A 15,512-nucleotide genomic window follows, 5' to 3' on the forward strand; every position below is an offset into this window, starting at 1 on the left:
AACTAGAACTACTGACTCTAGAACAAAAAGAAAAAGGTGACTTGTTGACCATCTACAGAATTATGAGCGGTGCAGAAGTCCTTCATAGAGATGACTTACTAAATTGGGATAAGATAAACACATGAGGACATTGAAGGAAGCTCAAAAAGGCCAGTATTAGAAAAAGACCTAAAAAAAGAGGTGGATGTATGGAACATATAAGATGAAACAATAGTGTATGCAAAAACAATACAAGAATTTAAGAGCAAATTAGATATGGCAAGAAACAGAGACAGGACACCACAAGCGCAGCTCCCTTTCCGGTAAACTACAACTAGGTAAATACACTTGGACTGTAATGCCTCTTAGATGATATTGAGAATGGAAAAATATCTATTTACCCAGGATGAATTAGGAGTTTGGCTCTATGAATGAGGATGCAGTGGGACGATTCAGTAGGAAGATGCACTGCTGTAAACAGGGGGAGGAGTTAGTACAATGTATTGGGCTGACAAGTTATAGAAATGATATATGCCGTCTGGGGTATTGGCTGCATGTTATCGTGGCAAAGTAGCATGCAGTTGATACTTTAGGATCTATATGGGGCACCACTACAGACCAGAGCCACACATCATTTTGTCTGTGATAGAGGAAACTCTGTTCATAGAGAAACGATGACACTTTTATATTATGACTGTCCCTCCATTAAGCTGTTCCCCAACCCCTTGTTACTGTCCTGTACCATTTATCTGAATATTCATTTCCTTTTTTTGCCTACCCTGTGGTGGGGAAAAGAATTCTACCATCAAGTACTCCCACTTGAGTCGTAAGAGGTGACAAAAAACAGGACAGGGGATGGGATTAGGAGTCTGCTACCTGTAGCCCCAAAGGGTACATTCCTAAAAAAAGTAAAAGCATAAGAGGGTCTGGGAGTTTTCCAACCAATACCTTAAGGTTTGGGTCTTTTAATGTGAATGGATGTGGTACAGATGAGAGTAAGAGGGAAGAGATGGGCAGTATGTTTGTGAGGAGAAAGATGGATGTGGTGGGTTTGAGTGAAACTAAAATGAAAGGGAAGGGCGAGTGTGAGTTTGGTTGTGTATTTGGGAGGTTCTCAGGAGTGAAGAGGGGACGAGGGAGAGAGGGGGTGGCTATACTAGTAAGAGAAGAGATACGCAAGTGTGTAGTGGAGTGGAAGGAGGTTTCTTCAAGGTTGATGTGGATAAAGGTGAAGCTGGGGAGATGTATTTACCTAAATGTACCTAGTTGTATTACACAGGAAGGGAGCTATGCTCATGGTGACCTGTCTTTGTATCTTTCAGCATCAAGTTTATTCTTAAAATCGTGAATAGTATTTGCACACACTGTTTTTTCATCTAAGTTATTCCATTTATCCAGCATTCTGTGTGGGAAGCTATTCTTTTTCCTATCTCTTCTATAGTTGTCCTTTTTGTGTTTCTTTTCATGACCTCTTGTTTTTCCATTGTCATTTTTTAGTAAATCTTCTCTGTCAAGGATTTCCATTCTTTTCATGATTCTATATATAGTCAGTGGATAACCTCTCTCTCTTCTCTGCTCTAGTGTTGGTAGTTCTAGTTTCGATAATCTTTGTCCGTATGTTAATTTGGAAAGAGCTGGTGCCAACTTTGTTGTTGCTCTCTGTATTCTTTCTAGTTTCCTTATATTTTTTTAAGTACTGGGTGTCCATAGTGTTGCTGCATATTCCAGTTTTGGTCAAATCAATGTGACTAATATTTTTTTTTATCATTTCTTCATCCAAGTATTCAAATGCCACTTTCATTGACCTTAGTAGGTTGTATGTTTCACCTACTATTTTGTTTTGTTTTTGTAAGTGCATATGGACCTGGTAGTGAGAAGAGTGTAGAGGAAAGGGAGGCCTTTTGGTTAGATTTAAATGAGTGCATAAAGAGATTAGGGAGAAATGTCAATGTAGCTGTATTGGGAGACCTAAATGCTAGGGTAGGAAAAGAACCAATAGACAGAGTGCTTGGGAAGTATGAAGTTCCAGGTCAAAATCGTAGAGGAGAGTTGATGGTGGAGATCTGTCTTGAAAGAGAGATGATGATAGCAAATACAGTGTTTAGGAAGAAAGTCAAGCATAAGTACACATGTGAGAGGGTGGTGGATGGAAGGGTGGTAGACAGATTGTTAATGGACTATATAGTGGTGACCAGGAGTATGGTAGGAAGAGTTAAGGATGTACTGTTCTAAGGGGAGAGAGTGGGGGAATATCAGATCATTTTCTGGTGGAAGGTAAATTGAGAGTGGAGAATAGGTGGAGAGAGAGGAAAAGAGCAGAAGGTAGGGAGGTGCTTAGAGTAAACTGTTTCAATGAGAAGAAAAGGAGAGGGAGTATAAGAAGAAGCTGAGAGAGGAGAGGGAGTATAAGAAGAAGCTGAGAGAGGAGAGGGAGTATAAGAAGCTGAGAGAGGAGTGGGAGGTAGTGAAGGATTGAGTAGAACTAGGAGTGGAGGAAGAATGGGGATGGTTCAAGGAGAGGAGGTACAATGATGGTGGACTGACTGGTGAAGTTGTTCAATGTTTGTTTAAAAGAGGGTAGAGTGCTGGAGGAGTGCCTGTATAGTTCCACTTTACAAGGGAAAAGGGGACAAATGTGAGTGTAGTAGTTTCAGAGGGATCAGTTTGTTGAGTGTAGTTGGGAAGGCTCATGGGAGGGTTTTGATTGAGAGGATTAGAAGATGAACAGAGGGATTGGTGAGGAACAAGTGTGGGTTTAGGACAGGTAGGGGTTGCATGGATCTGATTTTTGTGGTAAAGCAGATATGTGAGAAAGCTGTAGGAAAAGGTAAGGATGTTTTTTTGGGCCTTTATGGATTTGGAAAAAAAGTTTATGATAGGATGGACAAGAAGGTACTGTGGATGGTATTGCAGATATATGGGATAGAAGGAAAGCTGTTAAGAGCAGTCAAGAGTTTTTACAATAGTAGAACCTGTGTTAGAATGGGAAATGGAGAAAGCAAGTGGTTTGAAGTGAAGGTGGGACTTTGTCAGGGATGTGTTATGTTGCCTTGGCTGTTCAATTTATACATGGATGGGGTGGTGTGTGAGGTAAATGCAAAGGTAATAGGCTAGGGATTGGAGATGGTTAAAGAAAATGGAAGAAAGTGAGAGAAAAGTCAGTTGTTTGCTGACAACATTGTGCTTATAGCAGGATCAGAGGAGGAATCAAGGAAGTTAGTGACAGAGTTTGGGAAGGTGTGTAAAAGAAGGAAGTTGAAGATAAATGTGGGTAAATGTAAGGTGATGAGATGTTCAAGGGGAGAATGTGGCAGTAAATTGGAAGTGAGTATTAAGGAGAGAGACTGAAGGAAGTGGATAGTTTTAGATACTTGGGTTCAAATGTGGTGGGAAACAGAGGAGTGAAGGTGGAATGTAGATTGAGAGAAGCAAGTAATTCCCATGGGGGATTAAAATGTGTAATGAAATATTTGGAATTGGATGTTGAGAGGAGATTGTATGAAGGACCGACTGTGCCAACAGCACTGTATTAGGCAGAAACATGGAACAGACTGAGGAAGAGAGGAGTTTGAATGTGTTTGAGATGAGGTGTCTGAGAAGTATCATAGGAGTTACTAGACTGGTTAGATTGAGAAACGAGGAGGTGAGAAGGAGAGCAGGGGGTGGAAAGGGAGTTGGGAGATAGGGTTCATGAAAAAGTATTGGGATGGTTTGGACACATGGAAAGAATGAGTGAAGAAAGATTTGTAAAAGAGGTGTGGAAGGCAGAGGTAGGAGTGAACATGAGAGGGTGACCAAGGATAGGATGGATGGGGTAAAAGGAGCATTGGGAAAGATGGGAATGTCTGTTGAGGAAAGGAAAAGACAGAAGATAGGGGTGAGTGAAGAATGGTTGTGTATGGATGATGCTGTGATGCATGGAAGGGAATGGGTTGGGGAGGCATGTGTGAATGATATTTTGATCCAAAGGTCCCTGCCTTTTTCTGCATGAGGGGATAGGGAGGGGGGGTCGCCAATTAAATGAAGCAGCCTTGCTGTGGATGTACTGTGTCTTGCTATATTACTTCTGGCCCAGGGCAGTGGGCAAGATGCAGGCATGACCTGTCATCCAGGAGGAGTGAAGATATGAGGGAGGGAGTGGAGGGTGAGTGGTAGTCGAGTATGTGGGGATGGAATGGGTGGGAGTGGATTTTATACCTTTGTTTATTTGGCTACCTCTCTTGTAAGAGGGAAATGGCCATTGATACCATTGATATATGTATGTACATATATATATAATATACATGTATAATATATATATATGACTGATTGCATGATCTTTTGACTTCAAAATTCCATCTCATTAACAAGTATATAAATCATTAGTTTGTCCACATTTGGAATATGCTGTTTTTGTATGGTCACTAAATCTCGTTAAAGACATTGACAAATTGGAAAAAGTACAACAGGAAGCCACAAAACTGATTCCAAATATAAAAAATAAATCATACAAAGGTTGACTAAAATATATGAATATGTTTTCCCTAAAAAAACCATAGACTCAGAGGTGACTTGATACATGTTTTTAAGATTCTAAAGGGAACTGACAACATCATAAGTGACAATTTTCACACTGAGAATCCGACAAGAAATAATGGTCTCAAACAGTCAATAGATTTAATTTGGAAGTGGGTAGAAACAACTTTGCCAACTGTGTAGTTAATGAATGGAATAAACTTTATGGCAGAGGCAGTGCAATGTAGTTCAGCTTGAAACTAAGATTCGTTTAAATAAACATACATACATACATACATATACCAAGGCTTTTTCCCCCTTCCAAGGGAGGTAGCCAAAAAGGGAAAGGCATAAAAACACTCCCACCCATTTCATCCCTAAATACACTCCACACCCCTCCCACCCTTCCTCTCATCTGAGCACCTCCTGGATGACGGGTCATCCCTGCACCCTGCCCACCGCCCTGGGTCAGAAGCAGTGTCGCAAGACACAGTACATCCACAGCAAGGCCGCTTCATTTAATCGGCGACCCCCCCTCTCCGTCCCCCTTTGCATATAAGGCGAGGACGGGGAGAAATCCCTTCGGGCTGCATCAAAATTTACTCACACATACTACCCCCGCCCATTCCTCCTCATGCAGTCACAACGTCATCCATATACAACCATTCTCCACTCACCTCTGTCTTCCGTCCTCTCCCTTCCTTCCTCAACATTCCCCTCTTCCCCAAAGCCCCCTTCACCCCATCCATCCACCTCATCCTAGGACGTCCCCTCATGTTCACTCCCTCCACATCTGCCTTCCATACCTCTTTTACTAGTCTTTCTTCACTCATTCTTTCCATGTGTCCAAACCATCCTAATATTCTTTCATCAACCCTATCTCCCAAATCCTTTTTCACCCCTGTTCTCCTCCTCACCTCCTCATTTCTCACTCTATCCAGCCTAGTAACCCCCATCATACTTCTCAGACACCTCATCTCAAACACATTCAGACTCCTTCTCTCTTCTTCTCTTATGTTCCACGTTTCTGCCCCATACAGTGCTGTTGGCACAATCACTCCTTCATACAGTCTCCTCTTCGCATCCATTCCCAAATGTCTATTCCTCATTACACTCTTTAAACCACCAAGGCATTTACTCGATTCTCTCAATCTACATTCTACCTCCACCTTTTCCTGCTACACTTGCACCCAAGTATCTAAAACTATCCACTTCCTCCAGTCGCTCTCCCTTAATGTTCACTTCCAGTCTACTGCCACTTTCACCCCTTGTACATCTCATCACCTTACTTTTACCCACATTTATCTTTAGCTTTCTTCTATCACATACTCTCCCAAACTCTGCCACCAGCTTCCTCAATCCCTCCTCTGACCCTGCCACAAGCGCAGTGTCGTCCGCAAACAACAGCTGGCTCACCTCCCACTTTTCTCCATTTTCTTCAACCATCTCCAATCCCTGACCCACTACCCTAGCATTCACCTCTCGCACCACCCCATCCATGTATAAGTTGAACAGCCAGGGCGACATAACGCATCCTTGACGAAGTCCCACCTTTACTTCAAACCACTCACTCTCTCCATTTCTAATCCTAACACATGCTCTACTACTCTCATTAAAACTCTTGACATCTCCCAAAAGCTTTCCTCCTATCCCATATATATGCATAACCTCCCACAGTGCCTTTCTGTCTACCCTATCATAAGCCTTTTCCAGATCCATAAAAGCCCAAAAAACATCCTTCCCCTTTCCTATAGCTTTCTCACATATCTGTCTTACCACAAAGATCTGATCTACACAACCTTTACCCGTCCTAAATCCACACTGTTCCTCGCCAATTACTCCTTCTGTTCCTCTCCTAATCCTCTCAATTAAGATCCTCCCATAAGCCTTCCCAACTACACTCAACAGGCTAATCCCTCTGAAATTACTACATTCACACTTGTCCCCTTTTCCCTTGTAAAGAGGAACTATACAGGCACTACTCCAGTCCTCCGGTACTCTACCCTCTCTCCAGCAAACATTAAATAACCTCACCAACCAGTCCACCATCACTGAACCTCCCTTTTTCAGACATTCTGCATGACATCCATCCAGACCAGGTGCCTTACCTGCTTTCATCATCTTTACAACTGCCTTCACCTCAACCTTCCTTATTTCTCCTCCATTTTCCTCACTCATCACTCTCATTTTCTTCGCATTTCCCACTGCAGCTATCTTTCCTTCCCTATCCTCCTTCACATTCAGCAACTCCCTAAAATATTCTGCCCATCTTCCCCTCACTGCCTTCTCTTCCATTATCAACTCTCCATCTGTACCTTTTACCTTTTCTTCCCTACTTGATTCGCCTCCTCTTCCTCTCTTAATTTCTTTCCAAAACATCTTTTTATTACTTTCAAAATTTTCTGTCATACTCCTACCCCATTTCACATCTGCTCTCCTCTTTGCCTCCTTTACCTTTTGCTTTACTTCTCTTTTCTTTTCTTTGTACGTCTCATATGACTCCCCTGTCCTCTTTTGTAACCAATCTGTGAATGCTCGCTTCTTCTCTTCTACAACCTTCTTTGTTTCCTCATCCCACCATTCACTACCCTTTCTTCTATTTCCCCCTGTCCTTCTTGTTCCACACACCATCCTTGCACACTTTAAGACTCCCTCCTTGAACCATCCCCATTCCTCCTCCACACCCATCTCTGCTCTATCCTTTACTCCCTCCCACTCCTCCTTCAGCTTCTTTTCGTACTCCTTCTCCTTTTCCTTTTCATTCAAGGAGTTCACTCTAAGAACCTCCCTACCTTTTGTCCCTTTCCTCCTTCTCCATCTATCCTCCACTCTCAGCTTACCTTCCACCAAAAAATGATCTGATATTCCCCCACCCTCTCCCCTTAGCACATGTACATCCTTAACTCTTCCTATCATAATCCTATTTACCACTACATAATCCATTAGCGCTCTATCTACCACCCTTCCCTCCACCACCCTCTCCCATGTGTACTTATGCTTGACTTTCTTCCGAAACACTGTATTTGCTATCATCAACTCTCTTTCTAGACACATTTCCACCATCAACTCTCCACTACGATTCTTTCCTGGAACTCCACACTTCCCAACCACTCCATCGATTGGACCATTTCCCACCCTAGCATTAAGGTCTCCCAGTACTATTACATTGACATTTCTTCCTAAACCCTCTATGCACTCATTTAAATCTATCCAAAAGGCCTCCCTTTCTTCCATGCTCTTCTCACTGCCCGGCCCATATGCACTTACAAAGACCCACATCTCCTTTCCCAGTTTCACCTTCATCCACATTATCCTTGAGGAAACCTCCTTCCACTCCACTACCCCTTTACCTATCTCCTCACTTACTAGAATAGCCACCCCTTCCCTCCCTCGCCCTCTCTTCACTCCTGATAACCTCCCACTTACACTCCCAAACTTACACTCACCCTTCCCTTTCAACTTAGTTTCACTCAAAGCCAACACATCCAACTTTCTTCTCACAAACATACTACCTATCTCTTCCCTTTTACTCTCATCTGTACCATATCCACGCACATTAAAAGACCCAAACCTTAGGGTGCTGGCCCGAGGCCCTCCAGCACCCCTTATGCCTTTCCTTTGCTTTTTAGGAATCTGCCCCTTGGGGCTACAGGGAGAAGGATGCCTAGTCCCTCTCCCCGTCCCTTTCTTCTCGCCTCTTACGATCCAAGTGGGAAACTTGGTGGCAGTATTCTTTTCCCCCACCACAGGGAATTCCCCCATCACAGAAAGATAATACTCAGAGAAATGGTACAGGACAGCAACAAGGGGTTGGGGGACAGCATAATGGAGGGACAGTCGTAGTATAAAAGTGTCATCATTTCTCTATGAACAGAATTTCTTCTATCATAGACAAAATGATGTGTGGCTCTGGTCCGTAGGGGCGCCCCATATAGACCCTAAACTATCAACTGCATGCTACTTTGCCACAATAACAAGCAGCCAATACCCTAAGCAAAATGCTGTAATGCCTGCCATTTATTTTATATTAATTTGTTTATTATTTGTCCATTTGTCTGGGGTATTGGCTGCATGTTATTGTGGCAAAGTAGCATGCAGTTGATACTTTAAGGTCTATATGAAGTGCCCCTACAGACCAGAGCCACACATCATTTTGTCTGTGATAGAGGAAAACTCTGTTCATTGAGAAATGATGACACTTTTATACTATGACTATCCCTCCATTATGCTGTCCCCCAACCCCTTGTTACTGTCCTGTACCATTTCTCTGAATATTCATTTCCTTTTTTCGCCTACCCTGTGGTGGGGGAAGAGAATGCTACCACCAAGTCTTTCCACTTGAGTTGTAAAAGGCGACAAAAAACGGGACGGGGGATAAGATTAGGAGTCCTACTACCTGTAGCCCCAAAAGGGGACATTCCTAAGAAAAAAAAAGTAAAGGCATAAGAGGGTCTAGGAGTTTTCCAACCAGTACACTAAGGTTTGGGTCTTTTTATGTGTGTGGATGTGGTATAGATGAGAGTAAAAGGAAAGATATAGGCAGTATGTTTGTGAGAAGAAAGATGGATGTGTTGGCTTTGAGTGAAACTAAAATGAAAGGAAAGGGCAACTGTGAGTTTGGGAGTGTAGCTGGGAGGTACTCTGGAGTGAAGAGAGGATGAGGGAGAGAAGGGGTGGCTATACTAGTAAGTGAAGAGATAAGTAAGCAGGTAGTGGAGTGGAAGGAGGTTTTATCAAGGTTAATGTGGATGAAGGTGAAGCTGGGAAGGGAGATGCGAGTTTTTATAAGTGCGTATGGACCTGGTAGTGAGAAGAGTGTAGAGGAAAGGGAGGCTTTTTGGGTAGACATAAATGAGTGCATAGAGGGATTAGGGAGAAATGTCAATGTAGTTGTATTGGGAGACCTTAATGCTAGGGTAGGAAATGAACCAATAGATGGAGTGATTGGGAAGTATGGAGTTCCAGGTAAAAATCACAGTGGAGAAATGATGGTGGAGATGTGTCTTGAAAGAGAGTTGATGATAGCAAATACAGTGTTTAGGAAGAAAGTCAAGCGTAGGTACACATGGGAGAGGGTGGTGGATGGAAGGGTGGCAGATAGAGCGTTAATGGACTATATAGTGGTGACCAGGAGTAAGGTAGGAAGAGTTAAGGATGTACATGTTCTAAGGGGAGAGAGTGGGGGAATATCAGATCATTTTCTGGTGGAAGGTAAATTGAGGGTGGAGAATAGGTGGAGAAAGAGGAAAAGGGCAGAAGGTAGGGAGGTGCTTAGAGTGAACTGCTTAAATGAGAAAAAGAAAAAAAAAGGAAAATGAGTATAACAAGCTGAAAGAGGAGTGGGAGGGAGTAAAGGATAGAGTAGAACTAGGAGTGGAGGAGGAATGGGGATGGTTCAAGGAGGGAGTCATAAGGTGTGCAAAGATGGTGTGTGGAACAAGGAGGGCGGGAGGAAATAGAAGGAAGGGTAGTGAATGGTGGGATGAGGAAGCAAGGGTGTAGAAGAGAAGCAGGCATTCATAGATTGGCTAACAATTAGGACGAGGGAATCGTATGAGAGGTACAAAGTAAAGAGAAGGGAAGTTAAGCATAAGATAAAGGAAGCAAAGAGGAGAGCAGATGTGAAATGGGGTAAGAGTATGACAGAAAATTTTGAAAGCAATAAAAAGATGTTTTGGAAGGAAATTAAAAGAGAAAGAGGAGGCAAATCAAGAAGAGAAGAAAAGGTAAAAGGTGCAGATGGAGAGATGATAATGGAAGAGAAGGCAGTGAGAGGAAGGTGGGCAGAGTATTTTAGGGAGTTGCTAAATGTGAAGGAGGATAGGGAGGAAAAGGTAGTTGCAGTGGGAAGCGCTAAGAAAATGAAAGTGATGAGTGAGGAAAATGGAGGAGAAATAGGGAAGGATGAAGTGAAAGCAGCTGTTAGGATCATGAGAGCAGGTAAGGCACCTGGTCTGGATGGATGCCATGCAGAATGTCTGAAGAAAGGAGGTACAGTGATGGTGGACTGGCTGGTGAGGTTATTTAATGTTTGTTTAAGAGAGGGTAGAGTGCCAGAGGACAGGAGAAGTGCCTGTATAGTTCCAGTTTACAAGGGAAAGGGGGACAACTGTGAGTGTAGTAGTTTCAGAGGCATTAGCTTGTTGAGTGTAGTTGGGAAGGCTTATGGGTCTTGATTGAGAGGATTAGGAGAGGAACAGAGGGAGTAACTGGTGAGGAACAGTGTGGGTTTAGGATGGGTAGGGGTTGTGTAGATCAGATTTTTGTGGCAAGACAGATATGTGAGAAACTATAGGAAAAGGTAAGGATGGTATTGGCTGCTTGTTATTGTGGCAAAGTAGCATGCAGTTGATAGTTTAGGGTCTATATGGGGTGCCCCTACGGACCAGAGCCACACATCATTTTGTCTATGATAGAGGAAAACTCTGTTCATAGAGAAATGATGACACTTTTATACTACGACTGTCCCTCCGTTATGCTGTCCCCCAACCCCTTGTTGCTGTCCTGTACCATTTCTCTGAGTATTCTTTTTCTGTGATGGGGGAATTCCCTGTGGTGGGGGAAAAGAATACTGCCACCAAGTATTCCCACTTGGATCGTAAGAGGCGAGAAGAAAGGGACGGGGAGTGGGACTAGGCATCCTTCTCCTTGTAGCCCTACAGGGGACATTCCTAAACAAAAAAGAGAAGGCATAAGAGGGTCTGGAAGTTCTCGGACCAGCACTTTGGGTCTTTTAACCCCTTCCCTGGCAGAAACGAATAGACTCGTTTTCACCTAATGTTTTTTTTTTAGTCGTCGACGAGAGTACTCGTCTAAAACTAATCTTCAAAAACCAGCTACAGACGTATTTACTCTTCGATTCTGAGCCTAAGCCATTCTACATGTGAAACGAGTAGTCTCGTCATATCGTGCGTTTGGCAGAGGCGATAGGGTAGCACAGGCAGTTCAAGGCCATTCTAGTTAGACTTGCTACGGCAGCCACTGTTGGCAGGTGCAGTCTTCATCCACATTACCACTCGTTTTTTGTGGCTTTTTCAAATAAATTACACTCCAAATGTCTAATTCTGAGGAAGATAGTGAATATGAACCTTCCCTCAGGAGCTTGAATACTTCTGATGACAGTGCCAGTTCATCAGACAATGACTATTTCTCCACAAGTGATGATGGAGCGGAGGAGGAAGGTGATGCAAGAGCTTGGAGAAGCCTAGAGTTATCAGAGGACAGCATGAATGCAGCACCAGCACGTTTCCCATTCACAGGAAATCCTGGAATTACGACTGATGAAGACCCAACAAAAATGAGTCCTTTTGAATTCTTCAGTCTTTTTATCGATAACAGGATTATTGACTGTGTACTGGTAGAGACTAATCGTTTTGCTGAACAAACTGTACAATACGATTCTTTGTGGCGCCCTGTAACAGAGGCAGAAATTTTTGTATTTTTTGCCATGAAAATGCTACAGGGTATTGTGAAAAAGCCAGAAGAAGAAATGAACTGGTCACAAGATGAACTGCTTGAAAGACCAATTTTTCGGAAGTTAATGACTGAAACGGTACAGTAAGATAAAACAGTATCTTCATTTTGTAAATAATGAAACTCATGATGCACAAACCCACCCCAACCCAAAATTGTATAAGATTTATGATGTATTTATGAGATTGTGTGAGAACTTTGCGAAGTGTTACACCCCTAGGCAAGATGTATGTATAGATGAAAGCCTTATGTTGTTCAAGGGAAGGTTAGGATGGGTACAGTATATTTCACTGAAAAGGAGGAGGTTTGGAGTGAAATATTTTTTGTGTGAGTCAAAGACTGGATTTGTGTACAAAATGAACATTTATGTTGGGAAAGGAACACAGTTTGATCCAGAGTATGATGAATATCTTGTGAGTTCACTTGTTGTTTTATCTTTGATGAAGCCCTTATTTGGGAAAGGTTTTTGTGTTACTGTGGATAACTATTACACTAGCCTGCAATTAGCTGATGCTCTAGTTAGGAACCAGATTGATACTTATGGAACTCTATGTTTGAATCAAAAAGAAGTGCCAAAACGGCTGAAAAGCAAAAAACTGAAGAAAGGAGAAGTTGTACCATTTCAGAGAGGCAAGGTAATGACTCTTCGTTGGAAAGACAAAAAGGACGTTGCAATGCTGTCAACCATTCACAACCCAGCTATGCATGACATTGAGACAAGACAAGGGCCTGTGAAGAAACCCAAAGTTGTATATGAATACAATTATACAATGGGAGGAGTTGACAAGGTGGACCAGCAACTTGTAGATTATCCCATTATAGTAAACTCGCGCTTATCCGAATGCGTCTTAACCGAATAATCGCATTAACCAAACATTTTCTCAATACGGTAGCCATCGCTTTAACTGAACGTATTTGGATCTCAACCGAACATTCAAACACCCCGCCGACTCTTCCGCCACCTCCGCGCCACCCGCAAGCTTCACCAAGTGCTCACACGGCAGCACACTCCATGTTTACACCAGATCGGCTGTTTGGCGGTACATACATTCGTGAATCCTGTCGGTGACGATACAGTATCACAAGCTCTCCTTAAACATTTTCTCTCTATACTCTATAGAATATGTTTATGAACTATTATAAGCATTTCCATGTGTATGTTAAGTTTACAGGTACAAATATTGCAGCCGACAGTACTGCATAAAACTCTACGGGAATGAAACATACAAAATAGGATTAACCGAACATTTCGGTTAAACGGACATTTCTAATCCCCCTTGGAGTTCGGATAAGTGGAAGTTTACTGTACAAGGAAACGGGGTAAGAAATATTACAAGACAGTCTTCTTCCATTTGATGGATATTGCAGTATGGAATGCTTTCATCCTGCATCAAGAAGCGTTCAGTATGCAAGGACAAAAACCCCTGACACACCTGAAATTTTGTATGCAAATTATACAAGATATATTTTACATGTATGGGCCAGCTTTACCACCAAAAATATCACCAGGTAGACCCTCGACATCACCAGGAAGTTTGCGGTATATGCCAGGAGGACATTTTCCAATGGAAATTCCACCAACAGAAAAAAAGACAAATCCAACAAGAAAATGTGTTGCATGCAGTCTGAAGCATGACCACAGAGGGAAACCAGTCAGGAAAGAGTCACGATATATGTGTACAGTATGCCAAGTAGCTCTATGTGTTGTGCCATGTTTTGAAAAGTACCATTCAAAATAATTTCATTTATAAATTTGCTGAAGGAATACTATTCTTTTAAATGACTTAACCCATTCAACTCCGATGACAAGATGTCTTGTCATTTGGTCAAATAAAACAAAAAATCATAAAACACCAAAATGTTTGATCAAACACCAGAAAAATATGACGTCAATCCTCGCTTCGCTCGCAGCGAAGCGAGGACTGACGTCATATTTTTCTGGTGTTTGATCAAACATTTTGGTGTTTTATGATTTTTTGTTTTATTTGACCAAATGACAAGACATCTTGTCATCGGAGTTGAATGGGTTAAGGTCATTTGTTTTATTTTTTGCTAACAACTTACAGTATTTCAAATTATTTCATTCATAATCAAATGCCAGAAAAAGTAATTTCATTCATTCATATTTGCATATTATTATAATATGCTGTTTTTGGTAGCAAATGTAATAAAAATTAAAAACAAAATATGTTTTTCATTCCCCTATACTTTGGTAAACTTATACGAGAAAAATTAGGAAAATATGGTGAAAATATATGTTTTATAGGAAGACGAGTTAACTCGTTTTTTGCCTACAAAGGTATTTTCAAAGTAAAAAGTTGACCACAAAAATGGGAAAAAATTTAATGCGAATGGTTTTTTATAATCAGCATGAAAAATACTATATAAAACCAAAATAAAAAAATTCGTCTGAAAATGAAACGTTTTTAACTAAGATACAGTTGGGAAAGGGGTTAATGTGTGTGGATGTGGTACAGATGAGAGTAAATGGGAAGAGATAGGTAGTATGTTTGTGAGAAGAAAGATGGATGTGTTGGCTTTGAGTGAAACTAAGTTGAAAGGGAAGGGTGAGTGTAAGTGGGAGGTTATCAGGAGTGAAGAGAGGGTGAGGGAGGGAAGGGGTGGCTATTCTAGTAAGTGAAGAGATAGGTAAACGGGTAGTGGAGTGGAAGGAGGTTTCCTCAAGGATAATGTGGATGAAGTTGAAACTGGGAAAGGAGATGTGGGTCTTTGTAAGTGCAGATGGGCCGGGCAGTGAGAAGAGTGTAGAAGAAAGGGAGGCTTTTTGGATAGATTTAAATGAGTGCATAGAGGATTTAGGAAGAAATGTCAATGTAATAGTACTGGGAGACCTTAATGCTAGGGTAGGAAATGGTCCAATCGATGGAGTGGTTGGGAAATGTGGAGTTCCAGGAAAGAATCGTAGTGGAGAGTTGATGGTGGAAATGTGTCTAGAAAGAGAGTTGATGATAGCAAATACAGTGCTTCGGAAGAAAGTCAAGCATAAGTACACATGGGAGAGGGTGGAGGGAAGGGTGGTGGATAGAGCGCTAATGAATTATGCAGTGGTAAATAGGATTATGATAGGAAGAGTTAAGTATGTAAATATGCTAAGGGGAGAGGGTGGGGGAATATCAGATCATTTTTTGGTGGAAGGTAAGTTGAGAGTGGAGGATAGATGGAGAAAGAGGAAAGGGACAAAAGGTAGGGAGGTGCTTAGAGTGAACTCTCTGAATGAAAAGGAAAAGGAGAAGGAGTATGGAAAGAAGCTGAAGGAGGAGTGGGAGGGAGTAAAGGATAGAGTAGAGCTGGGTGTGGAGGAGGAATGGGGATGGTTCAAGGGGGGAGTCAAAGTGTGCAAGGATGGTGTGTGGAACAAGAAGGACAGGGGGAAATAGAAAAAAGGGTAGTGAATGGTGGGATGAGGAAACAAAGAAGGTTGTAGAAGAGAAGAAGTGAGCTTTCACAGATTGGTTACAAAATAGGATGAAGGAGTCATATGAGAGATACAAAGAAAAGAAAAGAGAAGTAAAGCAAAAGGTAAATGAGGCAAAGAGGAGACCAGA

At 42.1% G+C, this 15,512-nt stretch overlaps 1 protein-coding gene across 33 annotated transcripts in view; it reads right to left on the reverse strand.

Annotated features, from left to right (window-relative positions):
* The window catches only part of LOC143029166 (acylphosphatase-1-like), a 72,336-nt gene that overhangs the window by 11,072 nt on the left and 45,752 nt on the right, over positions 1 to 15,512 (reverse strand). For 9 of the 33 annotated variants that reach the window (XR_012966779.1, XR_012966777.1, XR_012966783.1 and 6 more), the window contains one exon: positions 381 to 450. The exons of 15 other annotated variants lie outside the window; for them this stretch is intronic. Coding sequence is in view for 4 of the 18 variants with exons in the window: in XM_076191653.1 (XP_076047768.1) it covers positions 381 to 450 (70 nt within the window). In the remaining 14 variants the exon portion in view is untranslated. Of the gene's footprint in view, positions 1 to 380; positions 451 to 15,512 lie in introns of those variants that run through there. 9 more of the 33 variants (XR_012966790.1, XR_012966780.1, XR_012966778.1 and 6 more) reach the window with 4 other exon arrangements.

Source organism: Oratosquilla oratoria, chromosome 10 (assembly GCF_046742065.1).
Source record: "Oratosquilla oratoria isolate Oo_2021 chromosome 10, ASM4674206v1, whole genome shotgun sequence".
Lineage (NCBI taxonomy): Eukaryota > Metazoa > Arthropoda > Malacostraca > Stomatopoda > Squillidae > Oratosquilla > Oratosquilla oratoria.